The sequence below is a fragment of the Salvelinus alpinus genome, chromosome 18, assembly GCF_045679555.1.
Source record: "Salvelinus alpinus chromosome 18, SLU_Salpinus.1, whole genome shotgun sequence".
NCBI classification, from domain to species: domain Eukaryota; kingdom Metazoa; phylum Chordata; class Actinopteri; order Salmoniformes; family Salmonidae; genus Salvelinus; species Salvelinus alpinus.
The window spans coordinates 3,046,599-3,072,271 of NC_092103.1; the positions used below are offsets into that span (position 1 = coordinate 3,046,599).

The 25,673-nt window shown below is 44.8% G+C and overlaps 1 protein-coding gene and 1 long non-coding RNA gene across 2 annotated transcripts in view; one reads left to right on the forward strand and one right to left on the reverse strand.

Moving 5' to 3' along the window:
* LOC139544612 (regulator of G-protein signaling 3-like) overlaps nucleotides 1-25,673 on the reverse strand; it is a 232,276-nt gene that overhangs the window by 36,148 nt on the left and 170,455 nt on the right. The window contains exon 17 of the mRNA XM_071351939.1: nucleotides 23,359-24,264. Within this exon, the coding sequence (XP_071208040.1) occupies nucleotides 23,359-24,264 (906 nt within the window). The remainder of the gene's footprint in view (nucleotides 1-23,358; nucleotides 24,265-25,673) is intronic.
* Nucleotides 4,140-9,061, forward strand: LOC139544476 (uncharacterized). Its single transcript, XR_011668881.1, has 3 exons — nucleotides 4,140-4,795; nucleotides 5,725-5,848; nucleotides 6,137-9,061. It is a non-coding gene; the product is annotated as an uncharacterized lncRNA (long non-coding RNA).

The following is a 25,673-nucleotide window of genomic DNA, read 5'->3' on the forward strand; positions in this document are numbered from 1 at the left end:
TGTTTAAAACCACATTCCAGACGGTGTCTATTCCACAAGTTACCACCAGCTAAATCTATGACATTACAATGCCTATTCATTTTGTTCCATCTGACTGCGCAATCCACTGTCTCATCAGCACAGCCAAACAATTTATAAACTTGATCTCCACTATAAAAAGCATCTAGACATTATCTGACATTTCTTTTAGACTAACATTTAGTTTTCAACAGCGGAGATTTGTGTATACCTTGCTGTCTGTGTCTCTGACATTTGCAATAGTGTTTCAATATTGAAATTCGATCTCCAGGTGTCCTATAGTAATGAACGTGTTGGGAGGCGGGACGAGACAGGCAGGCAGCGTTTCTCAGTCAGTCGAGCGTCACTACTTCACAGGAGAGCCATTTTATTAAATGATTTGATTTAAAAAAAGTTTTGGCCAGAAATGCTTCTGTGCTTTAATAACAAACGTGTATGCCATCTGTAAAAACAAAGACAATTGTTAAATTTGGAGCCTAGTTGGTTTAGCCATGGAAAATGTAGGAACCTTCCCGATAGCCATGATTTGCTGAAATAATGGCTTGGCTGGACATGCCGAGAGATGAGCTCAGATTGGTCTTCCATGTATCACGGTTATGTCTATAACGTGAGCTGGTCAGTATGTGTAGGCTTTTTTGAAAGATATCACGTAGTAGGACCGAGTTTTGAAATCAGTGGAATTAGAGTATGATAGCTAAGGAGATTGAGAAATTCTGGCGTTTGATTGCACATATGCAGAGTGAGTCGAAAAGAGAACACACAGAAGGCTATTGTATAAAACACCTGTCTCCGGATTACATCTTCAAACTAAGGGCAACCATGGCATCCGTCACAGAGAGGGAGAAGCGTCCATCCATGTATATGGGTAAGATAGTCTAGCTAGTGACATTTTCAGATATTACACATTTCAAATTTTGTCAGAAAGTCATTTTTATTTAAAGTTAAAGAGTACTGTTAGCTAGCTAGCTAGCATTAGCTGGCTGGCTCGCTAACTAACATTACATATAGGATCTATGTAGTAATATAATTCGTATCTCAGAGACATTTGCATTACTAGTTATACCCTAATGTTAGCAACTAGCTAACAATGAACCTGGTTGGTTAGCTACATGCAGATTCATGCAGGGTAGTAATGTTATTAGTTGGTTCATTGTTTAGCTAGCTACTGTAGCTACATGTCTAAACAAAATATTCCACTATCTATGCAAGTAACCATTTCAATAGAATGTTCATGATTTCACTGAGACAACTGTCGATAGATGTAGTTGGTAAATTCGCCCTGGCTATCTACTCCGATTTTAGAGCACTCTCATCTGAGTGTGCCAGAATGCAGAATAACTGACAAATTTACAAACGCTCAACACCAGTTGAATATGGCCAGTGTCAGTAAACGTTGACAAAAAAGCGTAATTAAATTGTTGCCAGCCACACAGTTACAGTCACCGACGCTATTGATAACGTAAAAATAGCCTAACTAGCTCTGATAGGGCGAGTAAAATGGTCAGAGTGAGTTGTTCTCTCATTTGCATCTGGAAGTAGCTAGCAAGCTAGCCAACATTAGCCAGTTAGCTTTAGTGCTTGCCAGCTGTTGTTAGGGTCAGAACCTTCGGATCAACCCTACTCCTCAGCCAGAGCGTCCAGTGTGCGCTCTGAATGCCCCGAGAGCGAAATGCTCTGAATTTATGAACAGAGAATCTGACAATGCTCTGAGTTTACCAAAGCCCAGAGCGCACTCTGAGCGCACTCTGGCATTCCAGATTGAATTTATGAACACACCCGCAGTATAAACCAGCCTTTAGTCTTGACATCTTTGGTTGTTAAGTACATGGCCTCACATGTGAATACTTAAAGAGATGGGTGAGGCTAAGGATTAAGAGGGTGTGAACGATGCTGAATGGGTGTAGACAAAGAAAAGCTCTCCAGTAGGTTTACCAAAACATTCAAAGGGCGGTTAGAAGTTTATCAACTTTCAAAGCAGAATTACTTTCCCATTTTTCTTCAACTGTAGCGTATGATATACCATTTTCTAGTTCTGAGTCTCTACTTTTATCCAACATAAAAAACACAATTTCACAAATGCCGGTCGGTCACAAATGAAAATTTTTAAACGAAACGAAGTACAGCTAGTTTGCAGTCTTTCCAGCTTCAGTTTGAAGTGATTGTGTTAGCTGTATTGTTGGCTAGCTCCTCTGAACAACAGTGTGCTGACGAGAGAACACATTTTCTATGCCAGGCAAAATCGTGCCTCATTAACTAATTGTTATGGATGTGTCCAAATAAATGCCACAAGAAAACAGTTCAAACAAATGCAAATGCAGCTACTGTTGTTATTTTGGCTGCAGTGTTTGACATGACTGTAAGTTAGCCATAGTTGGCTAGCTAGCAAGTAAGGGATAAGAGCGCTGCCAGCCAGTATGAAAATGGAACATTTAGAACAAACGACTGGGTTGCATCCATCGATAAAGAACAGAAAAACTGAATGACTGGGTTGCATCTCTGGCAACCGAACCGATAAAACAAATGACTAGCCAGCTTGGGTAGCAACCCTAGCTTTGTGTCAGGACTATATCTTGTGGAAGGATGAAATAGTATGAATAAATTCATCAAAATAACATTTTTTTGGAAAATATGTCAATCATTAATTGAATACGTTTGTAACTCATTGTATAATAGTGATAATGCCCTCGAAGCCGGTGTTTGGAGTATATATTAGCACGGTTTGCCGGCCCGAGACGAATCAACACCCGTGCCTATATATCCTCCAAACACTGGCTTCTCAGGCATTATCACTTAATTGTATTCTGTCTGTAACTGTAGAATCCTCCTCCTAGGACCCTCCATTGTTAGTCAGAAAGCACCTTCAGATGTCACTCAACACTCACTGGAGGAGAAGAGGACAAGGCAAGAAAGCTGGAGCCATTGGTCCTCTGTGCAGTGTTTTGTGGGCACACACATTGATACACACACACACACACACACACACACACACACACACACACACACACACACACACACACACACACAAATTGATATACACACCCACACAAACAAGCATGCACACATTGAAAAAGACACATACACACACATTCAGAAAAGTCCAATACAGTCTCACACAATCAACCAGTATGTAGTGTGTCTAATGACAAACTCAATAAACCACAGCCAGGAAACAAAACCATAAGTCACTCCTCACTCTGTAAAGAAATTGTTTGTGTGTGTGTGTGTGGATTCTTTTTAATCTGACCCCCCAGTCTCTTCCTGCTGTTATTCAGCACTTGCAGGACATGGCTGCTTCCTGTGTGAGTAAGAACTTCCTGTGGTGTACAGGATGTTGTGGAACAATGTGGATCTCTTCACATAGACCAACCAGGCTTCCTTAGACTTCAAAAAGCCCCAACGTTAGCGACATTCCCAAAAGGCCACAGATCAGCCTTGGTAAGCAATTTCGTCTACAACCTTGGCATGCCTTCCAGTCCCCAATTCTTAGCGGTCTATACCCTTTTCCGTAGGTCCTTGGAAAGGACGACATTCCTGAAGCATTGTAAAATAAACAACAACACAAGGTATTTTTGAGGGGGGTGCTTCCATCTGACTATTATTAGCTATAGGAATTCTTCTTCATTCCCGGCCTGCCTGTCAAAGGTAGCAGTGAGACATTCATCACAGCCAGTGCAGCTCTGATGAGAAATTCCTTTGACAGCGAAGGGAGAGGGAAGAAAAAACTAAAGGGGGAGACAGGGGAGACCTGACCCCTCATCTGACAGCGGCAGGAGAAGGAAAAGAGGAGAAGGGGAGACGGAGGGGGAGACCTGAAGACCTGACCCTAAATCTAACCTAGGGTATTTACCCTGAAGGGAATCTCAGAGGTGGAGTTCAGCCATCAGCAAGACAAAAGGGCAGTTTGTGAAAAGCTGTAGCAGGAAAATAAGGAAGAGGGGGACCTGGGAGGAATGGTGTAAACGGCATTCCGCTTGAGGATGGCAGAGGGAGACACAGAGAGAGCAGCTGGGGAATGATGCGGGTCAGACATGGTCATTGCGGGTCACACTCCACCTCTCAGCTGAGGTAAACAACACCTAGATCCTCACATGGTCTTCTCTGGAGACTGTGTGCGAGATACATCCATGTATCACAAGAGGGGAAAACACCTAGCTCGTCTTAAGATAACACAAGGATATTTTGCAGTTGGTTTCTCCATTAACACTGCATGAGTTACTGTATATACATTACAACAGAGCTACACACCAGCTAGCACGTCATGGAAGAACAGTGTAACTTTGTAGCAGGCTTATAGGCTACATATTATAACCAGTAATACAATTTAATTCAAGTTTTTTCCCCATGTACATCATTTCAAAGCGTAGAAATGTTTAAAATGTGGATTAGAATATACTATTACCTTGCTCTCCATAGAATAAACCTATTGAACAGAATAGCATGGAGCCCAATTCCAAAGCAGTGTCGGTAGACTGGTTTCCAGGCTCGGAGTTTATCTGAGCAGTAAATTGCGCAGTCTTTATCATCTCCACACAGAAGTTCCTGTGTCAACTTTGCTGTCTAAGCCAGAGATATCAGTACAACGTCAGGACATGAGAATAGAGTGGTACATGACAGGCAGAACTGTCCCAATTCACAGGCTAATGCATGCCCTCAACTCAATGCCAATCAAAAGTTAGTTTGTTACTGTATTCATTGGTGAAAAACCACATATACCAAAGTGGAAAGCTCAAGCTCCTGGACATCAATGTAACGATGACGCTGAAAGTCTGGAAGCAAGGTCAGAGACTGAATACATTTAATAAATTACAAAATTATATTAAAATACCTCATCAGAAGCTTATTTAATAGACGTTTTTATATCAATATCAAATAATTGTACATTAACTGACACAGGCCATAATAATCAAGTACCTTACTGTCACGCCCTGACCATAGAGAGCCTTTTTATTCTCTATTTTGGTTAGGTCGGGGTGTGACTAGGGTGGGTAATCTAGGTTGTTTATTTCTATGTTGGCCTGGTATGGTTCCCAATCAAAGGCAGCTGTTTGTCGTTGTCTCTGATTGGGGATCATATTTAGGCAGCCATTTCCCCACTATGTTTTGTGGGATCTTGTTTATGTGTAGTTGCATGTGAGCACGTCATTTATTTCACGTTTTGTTCTTTCTTTATTGTTTTTGTGCGTTTCATTCAATAAACATGTGGAACCCATATCACGCTGCGCTTTGGTCCGAATGTTATTAAGGGCTGATTTCAAGGTTTTACTGCTAACCTAGAAAGCATTACATGGGCTTGCTCCTACCTATCTTTCCGATTTGGTCCTGCCACACATATCTACACGTACGCTACGGTCGTCACAAGACGCAGGCCTCCTAATTGTCCCTAGAATTTCTAAGCAAACAGCTGGAGGCAGGGCTTTCTCCTATAGAGCTCCATTTTTATGGAATGGTCTGCCTACCCATGTGAGAGACGCAGACTCGGTCTCAACCTTTAAGTATTTACTGAAGACTTATCTCTTCAGTGGGGCATATGATTGAGTGTAGTCTGGCCCAGGAGTGTGAAGGTGAACGGAAAGGCTCTGGAGCAACGAACCGCCCTTGCTGTCTCTGCCTGACCGGTTCCCCTCTCTCCACTGGGATTCTCTGCCTCTAACCCTATTGCAGGGGCTGAATCACTGGCTTACTGGTGCTCTTTCATGCCGTCCCTAGGAGGGGTGCATCACTTGAGTGGATTGAGTCACTGACGTGATCTTCCTGTCTGGGTTGGCGCCCCCCCTTGGGTTGTGCCGTGGCGGAGATCTTTGTGGGGTATACTCGGCCTTGTCTCAGGATGGTAAGTTGGTGGTTGATATCCCTCTAGTGGTGTGGGGGCTGTGCTTTGGCAAAGTGGGTGGGGTTATATCCTTCCTGTTTGGCCCTGTCTGGGGGTATCATCGGATGGGGCCACAGTGTCTCCTGACCCCTCCTGTCTCAGCCTCCAGTATTTATGCTGCAGTAGTTTATGTGTCGGGGGGCTAGCGTCAGTTTGTTATATCTGGAGTACTTCTCCTGTCTTATCCTGTGTCCTGTGTGAATTTAAGTATGCTCTCTCTAATTCTCTCTTTCTTTCTCTCTCTCGGAGGACCTGAGCCCTAGGACCATGCCTCAGGACTACCTGGCATGACTCCTTGCTGTCCCCAGTCCATCTGGCCGTGCTGCTGCTCCAGTTTCAACTGTTCTGCCTGCGGCTATGGAACCCTGACCTGTTCACCGGACGTGCTACCTGTCCCAGACCTGCTGTTTTCAACTCTCTAGAGACAGCAGGAGCGGTAGAGATACTCTTAATGATCGGCTATGAAAAGCCAACTGACATTTACTCCTGTTGTGCTGACTTGCTGCACCCTCGACAATTACTGTGATTATTATTATTTGACCATGCTGGTCATTTATGAACATTTGAACATCTTGGCCATGTTCTGTTATAATCTCCACCCGGCACAGCCAGAAGAGGACTGGCCACCCCTCATAGCCTGGTTCCTCTCTAGGTTTCTTCCTAGGTTTTGGCCTTTCTAGGTAGTTTTTCCTAGCCACCGTGCTTCTACACCTGCATTGCTTGCTGTTTGGGGTTTTAGGCAGGGTTTCTGTACAACACTTTGAGATATCAGCTGAAGTAAGAAGGGCTATATAAATACATTTGATTTGATTTATTACGATGATCGTGACACTTACTGTAATAGAGTTCCATGAAAATGGGCAAAAATATCTTTTTAGCAAAAAACTATTTTTCAAGCAAGAATTTTGTAGGACTGGGGGAGGGGAAAACTGAAAACTAGGTGTTATTGGCAGAGGTCTGGAACTCTCTTTGTTATTGATCTATTAACCAATTTACCGCATAGCGATGTCACCACGGAAAGCCGAAACTCCCGCCCATGCAAACCTGCTGATTAGAAGGTCTTGTGTAGATTGTATTTTCAACCAGCAACTATCAGGAATTAACACTGGTTAAAAAAATCACACTTTTACAGTGTTAGTTTTATCAGCTGTTGTACAATATGATACAAAACACAGGGGAAAACATAATTTTAAACTGCACTGGGCCTTTAAACATTGGCATTCCTGAAATGAGATTTGGAAGATGAAGTAAGTGCTGGATAATGTGGTTCTTGTTGGGTCAGTAGCACATGGGTAGAGAACAATATCATTTTCTCTGTAGCACAGACCGTGTTGTGTTACCATTGGATATGGAGACATGACCGTGGGTACATTATGGTCATATAAAGTTCAGATGAGTTATGAAACTTGGTTAACGTCCATGAGGTAGTTATGAGCATGAACAGGTCAGATAAAGGGTGAAATAGATAGTGAGTAAACAAGGAGATGAATATGACATAGACGTTGTACTGTTTGACCATCAACATGATCTATTGGCTGTATCGTGCCTGTAGGAAAAGGACTGGGCTTTCTGTTGTTGTTCAAGGTGCTTTGGCGTGCATCCTAAATGGAACCCTACCCTCTATGTAGTCATATAGAGCCTTATGGGTCCTGGTCAAAAGTAGTGCACTAAATAAGGAATTGGGTTCTATTTGGGAAGAAGCCGTGTTCTCTCTGTGGGATCAATGTGCTATACACAGACATAGAGAGAGCAGGGTGTTCTCTCAGCTAATGTCAGCGATGAAGACTCCCCAACTAGCTGTCTAACACCTCCTAAACACAACACCACCACACACACTCTCTAACACAGTTGTTAGGAGTCAGGGTGACATAGGGATGGAATTACCTGACATCTCCCCAGGCAGGGAACATGGTTACAGAACAGGCTGTACTGAAGAAGATGATGGAGGGAGATACAGAACAGGGAGTGAGAAAGAAGGAGATGGACCTCTGGGCAGTGGAGGGTGGGACTGAGGGATGAGAGAGAGAAAAAGAGGAAGGGAGAGCGAGTGAAACCATTATCAACTTCCATCTCCAGCCCCAACTAACCTCACAACTTAACTATGAGCTTGTGGAACCTGGCAACAGAGTATGGAGAGAAAGATCTGCCTTGAAACTTCCTGCGTGGAAGTGTGTGTCGAGCGTGTCTGAGTCAGTGTGTGTTTATCAACTGGTAAACGGCTTGTTCACTGACATAGTGAGTGTGTCTCATCCCTCTCTACACAATACTTGCCAAAGCACTGCTATGGCAACCGGTGCCATTAACGCACCCAACAGGCAGTCACTACCTACACAAACACACATGCACACATGCACACACGCACACACACACACACACATCCACACGCAAACACACTGCATGGAGGGTGACGAGAGGGGCCTGCTGGATCTTCTCCCCACAGCCAGACGTCAAGGGCTAGTTTGTTGTGGATGTCTTGTTGTGGACACCATACTACCTCCTATGCCAACCCACGCCTGTACACTACACACTCAGAGGGAAATTAGGTAGGTAATGACAAGAGGTTTGTCGGGAAGAGAGGAGCTGGACAGAGAAGCTACATCCCTCCCTCACTTGGCAATGGCAGTCCTGTCAACCTTTTCAAGTCTCTTCTGAACTTTGGGCCTGGGTGACTGTTAAGTTGAGCACTTGAGGACAAAAAAAGCTGTATGCAAATAAAACATGATTGATCTGAGTGCACTGTCCACCTCTCCCTCAGTCTCTCAGCTCTCCTGCACTTTATAAGGCCTTAGAAGCAAATCCCCACTCACCAATGTTCCTCCACACTGTTCCTGAATCAGTGCCAAGCAACATTTCGTTCTAAATGGATGAAGGCAGACTGTTCCCATAGCCCATTCCCACTGTGTCTCACAATGCTGCTTCTAAGACCCCAGCACGCTAAAGCCTCAGAGGAAGCAGCCACACAATCACCGCCACACAAACAAACAAAAGAGCTTCTCTTCATTAGCTGGGGATTACCAAGCCATTGTGGCAGGGATTTAAGAAAACATTACATTTTAGGCTGAGGGACTGAGCTCCTGTAGAACACTGTGGAGAGGGAGCTAACACAAGGCTGACCTTATGGCAGGGTCAAGTCTAGAGGTTTGGTTAGTGGGGTGTGGGTTGGTATGATAAGTTATGAAAATATATGCACTCACTACTGTAAGTCGCTCTGGATAAGAGCATCTGCTATATGACAAATGTTAAATGGCTGGCCCACTTGGTAGCAACACCACCTGATGGGGATTGGAGCTGGGAACTTTGGACAGACCGCCTGGCTGCATTCTGCAGACTACTGGGCATGGGCATTCTGAATGGCAACTTATCATGGCTATGTCCCAAGGAAAAAGGGTACCATTCATGATGTCCATAACTTGGTAGCCTGATACTGAATACCAAGTTGACCTTCAGCTCCTAGGTACTTGTGCAGATCTGAAATGATTATATTTTAGGACAGGTACAACACATTAGGAACACCCTCCTAACATTGAGTTGAACACCCCCCCTTTTGCCCTCAGAACAGCCTCAATTCGTCGAGGCATGGACTCTAGAAGGTGTCGAATGCCTTCCACAGGGATGCTGGCCTATGTTGACTCCAATGCTTCCCACTCTTGTGTCAGGTTGGCTGGATGTCCTTTGGGTGGTGGACCATTCATGACACACTCAAACCAGTGCGCCTGGCAGCTACTACCATATTCCATTCAAAGGCACTTACATTTTTTGTCTTGCCAATTCACACTTTGAATGGCACACATACACAATCCATGCCTCAATTGTCTCAAGGCTTAAAAGTCCTTCTTCCTCCCATTCATCTACACTGATTGAAGTGGATTTAACAAGTTACATCAATAAGGGATCATAGCTTTCACCTGGATTCACCTGGTCAGTCTATCTCATGGAATGAGAAATGTTTTGTATAGTCAGTGCATATCCTATACTCTGAACTTGGTCAGCCAGAGGAGGATTCCTCTAAATGTTTCTTGCTTCCAGCTAGAGTTTTCTCTTGCCACTGTGCTACTACATGCTCTTTGTGGGTTTAGGGAGGGTAATCAACATACTGAAAGTATTTTGTGCATAAGCACCGATCTTTCATTAATACACCATAAATACACAAAGTATGTGGGCACCCCTTCAAATTAGTGGATTCGGCTATTTCAGCTACACCCTTTGCTGACTGGTGTATAAAATAGTGCACATAGCCATGCAATCTCCATAGACAAACATTGGCAGTATAATGGGCTTACTGAAGAGCTCAATGACTTTCAACATGGCACCGTCATAGGATGTTACCTTCCCAACAAGTCAGTTGGTCAAATGCCTGCACTGCTAGAGCTGCCCCGTTCAACTTTAAGGGCTGTTATTGTGAAGTGGAAACATCTAGGATCAACAACGGCTCAGCCGCGAAGTGATAGGCCACACAAGCTCACAGAACGGGTCCGCCGAGTGCTGAAATGCGTAAATTGTCTGTCCTCTGTTGCAACACTTCTGAACTGCCTCTGGAAGCAAAGTCAGCACAACAACTGTTCGTCAGGAGCGTCATGGAATGGGTTTCCATGGCCGAGCAGCCACACACAAGCCTAAGATCACCATGCGCAATGCCAAGCGTCAGCTGGAGTGGTGTAAAGCTCGCCGCCATTGGACTCTGGAGCAGTGGAAATGCATTCTCTGTAGTGATGAATCACGCTTCACCATCTGGCAGTCCGATGGACTAATCTGTGTTTGGAGGATGCCAGGAGAACGCTACTTGCCCCAATGCATAGTGCCAACTGTAAAGTTTGGTGGAGGAGGAATAATGGTCTGGAGCTGTTTTTCCACTGCCAGGCCTCTTAGTTCCAGTGAAGGGAAATCTTAACTCTACAGCATACAATGACATTCTAAATGATTCTGTGCTTCCAACTTTGTGGCAACAGTTTGGGGGAGGCCCTTTCCTGTTTCAGCATGACAATGACCCCGTGCACAAAGTGAGGTCCATACAGAAATGTTTTGTCAAGATCGGTGTGGAAGAATTTGACTGACATAAACAAAACCCTGACCTCAACCCCATAGAACACCTTTGGGATGAATTGGAACGCCGACTGCAAGCCAGGCCTAATGGCCCAACATCAGTGCCCGACCTCACTAATGCTCTTGTGGCTACATGGAAGCAAGTCCCCGCAGCAATGTTCCAACATCTAGTGGAAAGCCTTTCCAGAAGAGTGGAGGCTGTTATAGCAGCAAAGGGGGGACCAACCCCATATTAATGCCCAAGATTTTGGAATGAGATGTTCGACGAGCATTGGTAATGTAGTGTACTTGGCAATGGCAGATCTCAGATCACATTTCCAAATTTGTATTGACTACAGAACTTGTCTAAGTTGTCAATGTAAATGTAACCATTCAGAATGATAATGAATATAATGTTAATACTAATAATTATGATTGTGAATAAATGTCTCCTTAAGAGGTTGAATAGTTTGTTTGACATTGAGCTGTTCAACAAAGGGAGTCTCCGATTAGATTAGAGAACAGAGAGCTGGCTGGGTGGAGGCCAACACTGTACTGGCTGGAGCTGTCCACATGTCATTCCTCATCTATCCCTCCCTCACTTCTCTCTCTCTCTGTTCTCTCTACTTTTTCTCTCTCTTTCTCTCGACTCGATCGCTCTCTCTCCCTCTCTCTCTCTCTCTCTCTCTTTCTCACACACATGACTGCACGCACCTATGCGCACCTGTGCTCACACACACACGCACGCACGCACACGCAGGCACGCACACACGCACAATAATAATATTTGGCACCTTCGTAGTTGTGAAGAATAGAAAACAATGAAGACTCTTTGTCAGGGTGCAGGGACAATGTTTACCATTTTTAAATGAAATGACATATAAAAACACAGGTACACAAACAAAAGCACACAGAGTCGTCCAGTTTAACTACGGCCTGTATTATCTCTAGGAAATGCGGGAAATCTATAAAGCAGGCAGGCACATCTCTTTAAGTTGCATAACCATTCTATTTGTTTTGACAGACAGCCAGTCACAAAGAAAGGCGTCCATGTCAGAACATTCTGACACTCCTTCATAAGCCCATGAAAACCTCATTCTGATGGCTCTTCTCAGAAGACCCGCTATCGCAGTCGCCCAGATAGCCTGCTCTTTCCCCCTCATGTCAGTGTGACTGTCTATCTCCAGAGCCACAATGTCTTCCCCTTTTCCTGCCTGTCTAGCAGCATCCCCTTGGAGGAATGCACATACTTATCTAGCATTCTCCCTGCTCTAAATGGGTCCCTCCTCGAGTCTTACAGTATATTTACCCCAGCACACTGAAGGGTATTTGGATCATGCGTTACCCATTACATCTATCTCTATCTGGGTTGGCATTCACGCCACATAGTGCGCCACACAAGCATTCATTCAGTTGTATGTATAGCCTAGCATCATGCGCTAACCTCGCAGAATAATGTAGCAGGGTGTGTAGAGAAAATGTGTCACTGGCCACAACTCATCCCTACTAAACCCACTTAGTACATGTTTACTGCATTAGCTTTATCTAACACTTATCCGAATGGGATGAGGCAGGAAACAATGACCTGTGTTAGCAGGCGACATAACTCTTTGGAATGGAGTGTCTAGACCAATCAGGAATGGGTCATTGTCACTGTGGGCGAGTACAGAAGGGTTCTCTATTCCCTATGTCAGGGGTAGGCAATCCTGGTCCTGGAGGGACGCAGGCACTTCATGTTTAAGATTGAACTGATCTGGAAGACCAGGTGTGTTGAATTTAGGCAATCACTGAACTGATCACTGAGCTCAGTTGCTCTGGTGTGGTGTCTAGTTTGAACAAAATCTTGCTGTACCTGCGGCACTCCAGGAAAAGGGCTGCCTACCCCTGATCTATGTCATCAACTACTTTTGCCCTGAGCTTCTTAGGCTGCGATTCAAACCAACGCAGATAAACAACATCGCACTGCGATTGACTTTTAGAATGTTTGCGCTGTATCAGAGGTGTAATCATGGTAACAGCCATAAAAACAGATGGCCAACTTCCTCATTAATGTCTCTTTACCTTGATGCATGCTCCATCCTTGTCATTACACCTGCCTCTCTCCCCAAAAGCTGAATTCCCCCCAACCCCCCTCCTCACCTCAATCAGCTCCAGTCCCAGCAGGCCTTTCCAAGTGGCCGACAGAACAGAAAAAGTTAGAGAGAGAGAAACTAATATGGGAGACTATTGCTCAAGACAGACAACACTATGTAACTATGCCAGTGCCCTAGTTTATTCTATGACATAGTAAGACACAGGATATGTATCATGAAGATCTATCTTTGCCACGTTAATGCCTCTTCACACACACACACACACACACACACACACACACACACACACACACACACACACACACACACACACACACACACACACACACACACACACACACACACACACACACACACACACACACACACACACACACACACACACACACACTTACAGTTATACCCTCCCGTTCATCCTCTTCCCAAAACCTCCCTGCTGATGATGTTGGAAATAAACAAAGAATGGCTCATGTATCATGAGCATCACGTTTGGATAAAAGGTTGGTGAGTTCATATACGTTCTAAACCCATTTGTACTGGTCGTAAAAGGGAAGAAGAGATGGGAACCTTACTGGAGATGATCACTTACAAACCTCACAAAACCCATTGAGAAACTCCCCTGCTATAGGCCTACATCATGTATTGTGTATGTAATGTCAATAAAACATGTACTTCAATTACTATATAAACTCCAGTCAAGACAAGATTGGATAAACTGTGAAATACCATATATCAAACACCCTATTAAAAACCCACATGCGCTCCATTCAGGCATTTTTGAATGGAGAGGGGGGCCTTGGCGTGGGTTGAATGTCCTGTACACACTCACAGTTTACTCCACTTCACAAATATTTACATGTTACCCATTTAGTGTTTTACTAGATGACTCCAGCTCCAGTGTCCCACATGAGACTGACCCCTGATGACCCTTTGTCCCCTCGGATGGTCCCAGCCAACCAGAACACAGCCACATGTTTACCCAGCATCCTCGCTGTTTGGAGTGGTACACTCTTAGTAGTACCCTGTGCCAAATGCTTTAACCGTAACTGTGTTCTCTGAGACCAAAGTAAACACCAATACTGTAGACCACACAGTGTCTTTACATGTGTTTTGGAGCTAGCTAAGCTAACAGAATGAGACACTGTCAATGTAACAGTCGTTCTCTGTCAGCGTTGGACTTCACTACAACAACACTACTCTATGGACAATTCTTATCTACATCTTGATTCAGTTGTCGTTCCCTAAAGATAGAAAGGTTCATATTTAGCACTGTGTTTGCCATGCAGTGATTTGTCTTGTTAACTGGCTTTTGGGACTGTTGTTAAGGGTCAGAATAGCAGGCCTTTTATCAGCAAGGCTGTGCCCTTCACCCACTATGCCCTCTAGCTAGTAGCTGAGGAACTACATTAGAAACAAACACTGCCCAGTTTGACCCAATCCCCAGATGTTGTCAGAAAGTAGATGAAGTTATTTGAGAAAACTTGCAGAGGGAGAAATGGCTGCTGAAGTAACTTTTCTTCCAGGACTCAAGGAGATATTGTGTAATGTGTATTGAGACTGGACTGCTTAGAGTAGTCTGAACTAACAGCAGGTAGTGACAGATCATACAGACTTGACAGAGATGAAAACTACACAGAGATTACAGAGTTAATTGGTCCACCCACACAGACAGCGTTGTGAAGAAGGCGCAGCAGCGCCTCTTCAACCTCAGGAGGCTGAAGAAATTCGGCTTGTCACCAAAAGCACTCACAAACTTCTACAGATGCACAATCGAGAGCATCCTGTCGGGCTGTATCACCGCCTGGTACGGCAACTGCTCCGCACACAACCGTAAGGCTCTCCAGAGGGTAGTGAGGTCGGGCAGAACGCATCACCCGGGGCAAACTACCTGCCCTCCAGGACACCTACACCACCCGATGTCACAGGAAGGCCATAAAGATCATCAAGGACAACAACCACCCAAGCCACTACCTGTTCACCCCGCTATCATCCAGAAGGCGAGGTCAGTACAGGTGCATCCAAGCAGGGACCGAGAGACTGAAAAACAGCTTCTATCTCAAGGCCATCAGACTGTTAAACAGCCACCACTAACATTTAGCGGCCGCTGCCAACAAACTGACTCAGCTCCAGCCACCTTAAAAATGGGAATTGATGGAAATTATGTAAAAATGTACCACCAGCCACTTTAAACAATGCCACCTAATATAATGTTTACATACCCTACATTACACATCTCTTATGTATATGTATATACTGTACTCTATATCATCTACTGCATCTTGCCATCTTATGTAATACATGGACCACTAGCCACTTTAAACTATGCCACTTTATGTTTACATACCCTACAGTACTCATCTCATAGGTATATACCGTACTCTATACCATCTACTGCACCTTGCCTATGCCGTCTGTACCATCACTCATTCATATATCTTTATGTACATATTCTTTATCCCTTTACACTTGCGTGTATAAGGTAGTAGTTGCGGAATTGTTAGGTTAGATTACTTGTTGTTATTACTGCATTGTCGGAACTAGAAGCACAAGCATTTCGCTACACTCGCATTAACATCTGCTAACCATGTGTATGTGACTAATAAATTTGATTTGATTTGATTTGATTTGATTTATAACCTCCCTGGAAAGCTCCCTTTTATTTTATCTTTCTCAAGGCCAGAACTTTCAATGAAATTGTCTTCTACTTGAATTGCTTTTCAGCCAAGCAAAACATGAAGTCTTCATCCATGAACTAAAAGTCATGACCTGTATATGATGTCAAGGCACTTTCAGGTCATGACTTTGAAGACTTCATAGGGTTTAATGTTAGTGATATTTTCTCCATCCGCTTCCTATTGGAGAGAACAGCGAACAGCTTAACCGTGATTGAAATTACATTATAGAATAGGAGCAAACGTGTTCCATTCTGTATTGTACTGTGACTGTGGCTTGCAACATTCCTCCCTCTCGCTATATCCCTCGCTCCCTCGCTCCCTCTCTCCCTCTCTCCCTCCTTTAGAACTCTCTATATCTTTTGTCTGGACTGAGGAAGAGAGAAGTACAGTGCATCTCTGTGGTCTGGTCGTTGTGGTCCTCACATACCATGACAAACTAACTGAAGACAGTCTTGTCCTACCAGAACATGATTATAATACTACTGCTTCTCACAAACCACAGGAGGATGTTGCAGTTGTTGAACCGTTACATAATAGTGGAGGGTAGAGGGAGGATGGATGAGTTCAACATACCACCAGACCATCTTTCATCTCACCATCCATCTCTCACTCATTGTGAGGTGTCTGTCCCCCACTGTCTCTAAAGAACACTCACACATCAGCGCGCGCACACACACACACACACACACACACACACACACACACACACACACACACACACACACACACACACACACACACACACACACACACACACACACACACACACACACACACACACACACACACACACACACACACACACACACACACACACACACACACTTTGTCGGCTACATAACCACTCTCAGAACATGTTTTATTTAATCCTGATGGGCAGGTGTATGTGTTTCTGTGTGTGTGTGTGTGTGTGTGTGTGTGTGTGTGTGTGTGTGTGTGTGTGTGTGTGTGTGTGTGTGTGTGTGTGTGTGTGTGTGTGTGTGTGTGTGTGTGTGTGTGTGTGTGTGTGTGTGTGTGTGTGTGTGTGTGTGTGTGTGTGTGTGTGTGTGTGTGTGTGTGGGTGTGTGTGTATCTGTGTCTGTGTGTGGGTGTGAGTACATACCAGCATGTTTGTATATATTTATGTGTCAGTGCATTCTTGTGTGTGGTGCTGCATAAAAACGTAAGCTCCCTCAGTAAACACTCTGTAAACATTCTGTTTCCCTAGCCTGTTAAGATTGCATGTGTTTATGCAGCCATTTCAAACAGAGATCCAACTACCATCAACTTAATGGCTTGACCTTGTAAACTCAGGTTACCTCGGCACCTATGTCACCGGGAATGCTCTCTATGCACTTTTCTAAACACGAATTCCAAATGTAACCCAATGACAATAACCTGCAGCTCTGAGTCAGACAGGTATATGAGTGTGATGTATCTGTGTGGAGGAGAAGTTGACAAGGAGCTATGTAGCTATGTGTGTGTAACATTTTTAGTCACAGGTAAAACATTTAACTTGTTTAACATAGTCCGTTAGTAACGTCACTCACTGTATGTGTTTGTTTGTGTTGTTGGTCTTGGCTGGCTCAGTGTTCCGCTAGCACTCCCATGTGGCTGCAAGCACCGTCATGTAAAGGGGCCTGAGGGAAGCCCGACAATATTACGTTTTTAGTAGTGAGAACAAGGGAGCAGGCAATGTTGAAAAGTAGTGTTTAGACATGTTGTACTTTGCTTAAATTATGCTTTGTAATTGACTAAAACAAGTAGACAAAAATAAAATTGCGTTTGAAAAAGGTAAAGTCTTGCTGTGAGCCACTGGAGAAACCTAGGTAGGTAGGTAGACAGGTTGCTTTCCCCACAGGTGGGCGGGGCCGCAATGTTCTATCTAATACCGACGGGGTCTATCCTTCTCATCTACTGTGATGTTTGGTAACCCAGAGTGACAATCGCTAAGTGACGAGGTGTCTTTGACAGCCTTGGAGAGCTTGCCGTTGATCCATGGGGGAGCTATGTATAAATAACCCACAATGCCTTAATCCCACTGTCCAATAGGAGGTGGCGCTGATGGACAATTGTACGAAATAACAATCAATATCTTCTTCATCTAAGAAAAATGTATCCACACGAGTTATGTAAAATATCTACAAGGTGGAATTTGTGTTTCACAACTATATCAAGACCTGCCCGTAAATAGTTAACTCCTCCTGATGTAAACCACTGAGACATCTCTGCGAAGGTTCAAGTATGTTTCCCTCCATGCCACTTGGCATCTTTATGCTGACTAACGATACACTCCAGCACTTTAAAGGCTACCATAATTTGTCTACATCGTATATACACAGAAACAAGGCTTGGGGCTATGTTGGATACTGCAGTGTATAAATCCCTATGGTGTACACCAGGGCTGACAGCACAAGGGAACTAGGTATTTTGTTGTAGCACAAGAAGAGAAGAGTTTTTAACTCAGATGGGCTATGTGGTAATACTGTAGGGTCTATTCATACCCTGTGTCCTACTGCACTCTATTTTGTGTAACAGACAACAGAATACAGTAATGCACATACACAAAATAGTTCAAATTGTTGAAGTGAAATGAAAAAAATTACTTGTTTCAAAAAATTCTAAAAAACACAAAAGGAATAGTAGTGTGTGCAATCTAAGTGTCACATGATCTGTCACATGATCTCAGTATATATACACCTGTTCTGAAAGGCCCCAGAGTCTGCAACACCACTAAGCAAGGGGCACCACCAAGCAAGCGGGACCATGAAAATCAAGGAGCTCTCCAAACAGGTCAGGGACAAAGTTGTGGAGAAGTACAGATCAGAGTTGGGTTATAAAAAATATCCGAAACTTTGAACATCCCACAGAGCACCATTAAATCCATTATTAAAAAATTGAAAGAATATGGCACAACAACAAACCTGCCAAGAGAGGGCCGCCCACCAAAACTCATGGACCAGGCAAGGAGGGCATTAATCAGAGAGGCAACAAAGAGACCAAAGATAACCCTGAAGGAGCTGCAAAGCTCCACAGCGGAGATTGGAGTATCTGTCCATTGGACCACTTTAATCTGTACACTCCACAGAGCTGGGCTTTATGGAAGAGTAGCCAGAAAAAGCCATTGCTTTAAAAAAAAAAATAAGCAAACACACTTGGTGTTCGCCAAAAAGCATGTGGGAGACTCACCAAACATATGGAAGAATGTACTCTGGTCAGGTGAGACTAAAAACAAACTTTTTGGCCATCAAGGAAAACGCTATGTCTGGCGCAAACCCAACACCTCTCATCACCCTGAGAACACTATCCCCACAGTGAAGCATGGTGGTGGCAGCATCATGCTGTGGGGGTGTTTTTCATTGGCAGGGACTGGGAAACTGGTCAGAATTGAAGGAATGATGGATGGCGCTAAATACTGGGAAAATCTTGAGGGAAACCTGTTTCAGTCTTCCAGAGATTTGAGATTAGGACGGAGCTTCACCTTACAGCAGGACAACGACCCTAAGCATACTGCTAAAGCAACACACAAGCCATTTAAGGGGAAACATTTAAATGTCTTGGAATGGCCTAGTCAAAGCCCAGACCTCAATCTAATTGAGAATCTGTGGTATGACTTAAAGATTGCAGTACACCAGCGGAACCCATCCAACTTGAAGGAGCTGGAGCAGTTTTGCCTTGAAGAATGGGCAAATATCCCAGTGGCTAGATGTGTCAAGCTTATATAGACATACCCCAAGAGACTTGCAGCTGTAATTGCTGCAAAAGGTGCCTCTACAAAGTATTGACTTTGGGAGGTGAATAGTTAAGCACGCTCAAGTTTTCCTTTTTTTTGTCTTATTTCTTGTCTGTTTCACAATGAAAAATATTTTGCATCTTCAAAGTGGTAGGCATGTTGTGTAAATCAAATGATACAAATGCCCAAAAATCTATTTTAATTCCAGGTTGTAAGGCAACAAAATAGGAAAAATGCCAAGGGGGTGAATATTTTCGCAAGCCACTGTATCTAATGGGATACAGTATTAACAAATAAAGTGTATCCCAAGTGGTGCAGCGGTCTAAGGCACTGCATCTCAGTGCTTGAGGCGTCACTACAGACACCCTGGTTCGAATCCAGGCTGTATCACAACCAGCCGTGATTGGGAGTCCCGTCCGGGTTTGGCCGATGCAGGCCTTCATTGTAAATAAGAATTTGTTCTTAACTGACTTGCCTAGGTATATATGTATATACTGTATTCTAGTAATAGCTCATCCTATATACACATTTTCTATTAACATACCGTCCATAGTGGTGTCTATACACACCACTATATACATATATATTTATATTCCTGACTCTTGACATTGCTCGTTCTGATATTTCTTAATTTCTTTCTACTTTTTGGATCATGTGTGAAATGTTTTGTATTGTTACAGTAGGTATTGCTAGGTAAATCGTTCCATGGGCCAGAGAGAACATTTTCCAATTTTATACCACATTTCAGGCAGTTCTGCTCATTTTGCCATGGGGCAAAAAGAAAATTCTTGCTGTATTACAGAACATTACCTGCAATTCTATGCCATGTTAATGATATCTGAGTGAGAGTGATTTGAGGTCAGGGCCCTTGGGCATGTTTCCCTGCATGCCCGGTCGGTATTGGGCCATGATTTAGACAGCTGGCTAAACTAATTTACCAATCTAAAACTTGTTAGCTAACATGGCTAATTGAGTATGACTGTCAGTGACAGACACAATAATGAGAAAAACTGCTGATCCACAACCAAATGTTGTGCATTCTTCTTTTTCTATAATCCACATGTTCATGTCTTTACAAGCTCCAACCAAAGCACCATTTGTGAATCCCCAATCCCTCCAACTGGTCAAGCTATTGAACCAGCTTTACCCTATGCGTCTCCTCTTTTTGCAGCACATGTGTAACGGCAGCCTTCCCTCTCTTCACGAGAAGAGAGAGTGTAGCAGGGATCGGACCAACACGCAGCGTAGCCAGTGCTCAACATGTTTAATAAAACTAATAAACAGTGAACACTTAACACATAACAAAATAAGGCAAACCGATACAGTCCTATCTGGTGCAGAGAAAACACAGAGACAGGAAACAACCACCCACAAATCCCCAACACAAAACAAGCCACCTATATATGATTCTCAATCAGGGACAACGATTGACAGCTGCCTCTGATTGAGAACCATATTAGGCCGAACACAGAAACAGACAAACTAGACACACAACATAGAATGCCCACCCAGCTCACGTCCTGACCAACACTAAAACAAGCAACACACATAAGAACTATGGTCAGGACGTGACAACATGATAGTTTAGATTCTGCTTACACACAGGTAGACAGACACATGCACAAACACGCGCACAAACACGCACCTTAAACACACACACAATCTAGATCCCACCTAATTTAGAGATGCCATGTGATTTAGTGTGAGGGACTGACAGCCCTTTTAAATAATGGAAACACAGAGCTGTAGAGCTCGGTCCATGATGCCAATAGGTAGTAAAATTACTCCCAGAATCTGCCAAGACCAATAGGCTGAGCCTGCTAGCTGCATTCCTCCCTCCATACAGAGAACGAAATGCCATTTAAGGCTCCATGTCAGACCAACAACTAGAGCTCTCTCTCTCTCTCTCTCTCTCTCTCTCTCTCTCTCTCTCTCTCTCTCTCTCTCTCTCTCTCTCTCTCTCTCTCTCTCTCTCTCTCTCTCTCTCTCTCTCTCTCTCTCTCTCTCTCTCTCTCTCTCTCTCTCTCTCTCTCTCTCTCTCTCTCTCTCTCTCTCTCTCTCTCTCTCTCTCTCTCTCTCTCTCTCTCTCTCTCTCTCTCTCTCTCTCTCTCTCTCTCTCTCTCTCTCTCTCTCTCTCTCTCTCTCTCTCTCTCTCTCTCTCTCTCTCTCTCTCTCTCTCTCTCTCTCTCTCTCTCTCTCTCTCTCTCTCTGACATCCTCCCTGTAGGCTGACTCATCATCGCCTGTGATCAGGCCTACCACCGTTGTGTCGTCAGCTAACTTAACTTAATAATGGTGTTGAAGGTGTGCGTCGCCACACAGTCGTGGGTGAACAGGGAGCACAGAAGGAGACTAAGCACACACCCCTGTGGGGCCCCTGTGTTAAGGTTCACCTAGGTGGGTGAGGGCAGTGTGCAGAGCAATTGAGAATGCGTCATCTATGGATCTGTTGGGGCGGAATGCGGAGCGAATCGTGGCTACTTCCTGTTTCTGCTGGTAAACAGGAAGCAAGAGTACAGAGTCACGATCTGATTTGCCAAATGGCGGATGAGGGAGTGCCTTGTATGCTTGCTTGTGGGTAGAATAGCAGTGGTCTAGGACTTTATCGCTCCTAGTCGCTGGCAACCAGAAAGGCAGCCTCTGGGTGTAGTTTTTCTGCTTGTTTATAGCCTTGTACAGTTCGTTAAGCACCAGATTGTTATTTTTATTGTACTGAGGTGGAATGTATACAGCAGTCACGATAACAGCTGAAAACTCCCTTGGGAGTTAGAAGGGTCGGCATTTGACCATCAGGTATTCTAAGACGGGTGAACAGTGGGTCGACACTTCCACCACGCTGGAATCAGCACACCAGTTGGTTGAAGAAGAGTCTAACCCCTCCCCCCCATGAATTCCCGACTCCACTGTCCTGTCTGCCTGGTGAATGGAGAATCCATCTAGTTGGATAGCCATGGGGGGTATCTTGTCCAAGAGCCATGTTTCTGAAAAGCAAAGAATATTGCAGTTCCGAGAGACCTGTTGGTAGCAAATCCGCGATCGGAGGTCATCCATCTTATTATCAAGTGACTGTACATTGGCCAGTAGAATGGCCTCTGCTGTGTTCTCAGATACTTAGTTACCACCTACTAGATACTTAGTTACCAGCCAGCAGAGCTGTTTCGACCTAGGCTAATTCAGTACACCAACCATACCTCCTGCCTCTCTTAGTTCTTTCTCCTGCTCTTTCTCCCACTCAAACACACACACACACACACACACACACACACACACACACACACACACACACACACACACACACACACACACACACACACACACACACACACACACACACACACACACACACACACACACACACACACACACACACACACACACACAGGCTGTAACAAGGAATAATACAGCTTGTTTGTCATTGGTGAGTATAAGTTGAGGTGAGGTTTTGCTCCCGCTCAATGGAAAAATGTGAAAAAGAGAACCAGACACCGCTTGCCCTCTAGTGGGTAATGTTGAATACTGCAAACTCAACTGTAATGACATTCTAAGTTCTCACGTTCACCACTCGATGGCGGCCAATCTCTAAAATGTAGACAGGTAGTCTTTCCCACTGAACCTATCTTATGATGACAAACTAACCTATACATGGTATCACAAAACATACAAAAATAATATTACAAATATTTACAGTGAATGCCAGATTTTTCCTGTATGATCAGTCTTATATCGACACAAGCCTTTAAAATATCAAATCAAATCAAATTGTATTTGTCACATGGGCCGAATACAACAGCTGTAGACCAAATATGGTATAGTTTCTTGGTACTGGTGTGTATATGGCATTAACCTGTGTGATTTAGTGTGTGTGTGTCTGTTTGTGTGTGCGCACACTGTGCGTACGTGCATTTGTGTGTGTGTGTGTGTGTGTGTGTGTGTGTGTGTGTGTGTGTGTGTCTGAGTATGGTTCTGTACTGACCTTCCTGCCAGAGAAGAGCATGCAGAGCTGGTGCATGGAGCCTCCGTTCTTGGTCAGCTCCTTCTTCAGGGTCTTAGGCGAGGGCAGCGTCCAGCCCCCCTTGTGGGCGTGGGTCGGGTCCAGGCAGTTGATGGCATTGTCTGAGGTGAAGCCAGTGGCGCGTGGGTCCTGCAGCAGACTGCCCTCGCTGTGCGTGCGGCGCCGCAGGGAGTTCTGGACACTCAACCTGCCGCCGTGCTTCTCGCAGGCAGAGCCCTCCACCATGCTACGACGCTTACTGTCACTGCGCTCTAGGTAGGTATCATCGCTGTCATCTTCCTCATCATCATCGTCATCTTCATCATCGTCATCGTCATACTCTTCGTCGGTGTTGGGAGAGGAGAGGGCATCGGCGCTGAAGGAGCGGTCTAGGCGGAGCTCGGGGATGACGAAGGAGGATGAAGAGGAAGGGGGGGCGTTGGTGTCGGGGGGGTCTGACAGGGCTTCGTCATCTGTCGCCGGGGGTTTCACATCTCCTCCCTCCTCCTCCTCCTCCCTCTCTCTTTCCTCTCCCTCCTCTATTTCTGCTTCCTCCTCACCCTTCCTCTCCTCCTCCCCCTCCTCCACCTCCTCCTCTCTTTCCCGCCAGATCTCGGGCTCAGTGCCCTCCATGCTCTTGCTGTCCTCCCACTCGGTGGAGGGCGGTGGGGTGGGGGGCACCTTGTGCTCCTCTCCGTCGCCCAGTGGGGTGCAAACCTCCTCCAGGGGGGTGAGAAGCTCAGAGGGGTGCGGGTTGCCCAGGGTCAGGGGCTCTGAGGGGCTGGAGGGGTAGGGGTAGAGCTGATCCTCTTCAGACCCCCGTGGCAGGGGTAGGCCTCGTCCTCCTCCCAACTCACATGGAGGGGTGTCCACCTTGGGCTCCAGCATCTGGAGGGAGAGGGAGTTATAAACACTGTCACACTGCACATTTATTGCATATCAAGGGCTTGATGAAGTGGATTAGAACATGAATCACATTTATTAGCACTGGGCTAAAGCAACAGTCAACCAGAGCCCTGCTGAAATGGTCCCAATCACTGAAAATCTATTAAGACACATCCCGCATTATTAAATCAATAGAGAAACAAGCCTATACCAACACCAGGCCTGATCTAAATCTTTGCTCCTGACCTCTTATTGACAGCAATCCATTACAATCCTATTGACCTGTTAGTGCGTTCCGTGCCTGGGAGACTAATGGCTCCATACCAACTATCAACAGTGAAGGAGAAGCCAGTGATTTTGGTTGTATGTTGAGTTTAGCCAGGAAACAGAGGCCACGTGTGTTTATGATGATGAGATTGATACAGCCTGTTTGACTTCCCTTCATGCACTCACCACACACACACACACACACACGCACACGCACACGCACACGCACACACACACACATGCACACACACACACAGCTCAGCTTTCCAGCAGTAGCATTGCTTGTTGGTTCAGACACATTCCTGGTACTTTATCTTCCTGTCTGGTGTCACACAGACACACTCTGGCCCAACCACCTCAGGGCCTCTGGGACAGACGGGAGGGAGCAATGTGGAGGAAAACAAACATGTCCTCCATAGAACCTCTTGGCTCAACCTCCCTGAGTATATCTGAAACCCTCCATCTACACCATCACCTCCCCACCATCTCTTCTCCATTCATATTCATCTATACCTTCTTTCTCCCATCTCTGTTTTATCTACCCTTGCCCTTGAACCCCCTCCCCTCCCATTGTCTGTCTTCTGGTGTTGGACTCTGCTGAGGGAGCTGTACTATACAAGGCAAGGCCACTACGGCGCTACACCACACATAGTCATTATTTAGCTCATTGTTTTACCTCTCTGTCTCTCCTTGTGTGTAAACTCTTGAACAGATTCTGTCAGAGCTAAAGTGTTGGCCAATTTCATTAGTGCGTCTAACAAAATGGTGATACTTAACATTCATTCACTTGTCTGTATTTAAATCTCAAGCAGTGATTGGGATGTTGAACAATGGAATTAGGGCACAATTTTGTGATAATCAGAGTGAAGGAGAAAACGTGCATTATCACTGAATTCCATTACACATTGTATTAAAACTCCTCAACTGCTGCACTCTACTGAAACTGCCCAATTGATAACCAACCTGACAACCTATTGTTCTCAAATACACGGCTGTAGATAAGAGTGGGACACAGCATCCTACCACTCTTAATGTTTTGACCTCAACAATGCTAATGCTAAGCTAATAGCAGTGGCCGGCTCGAGCCTTTTAGTGGCCCCCTTCTTGACAGTGGAGAGAACATTTTTTGTTTTAACATTCATTTC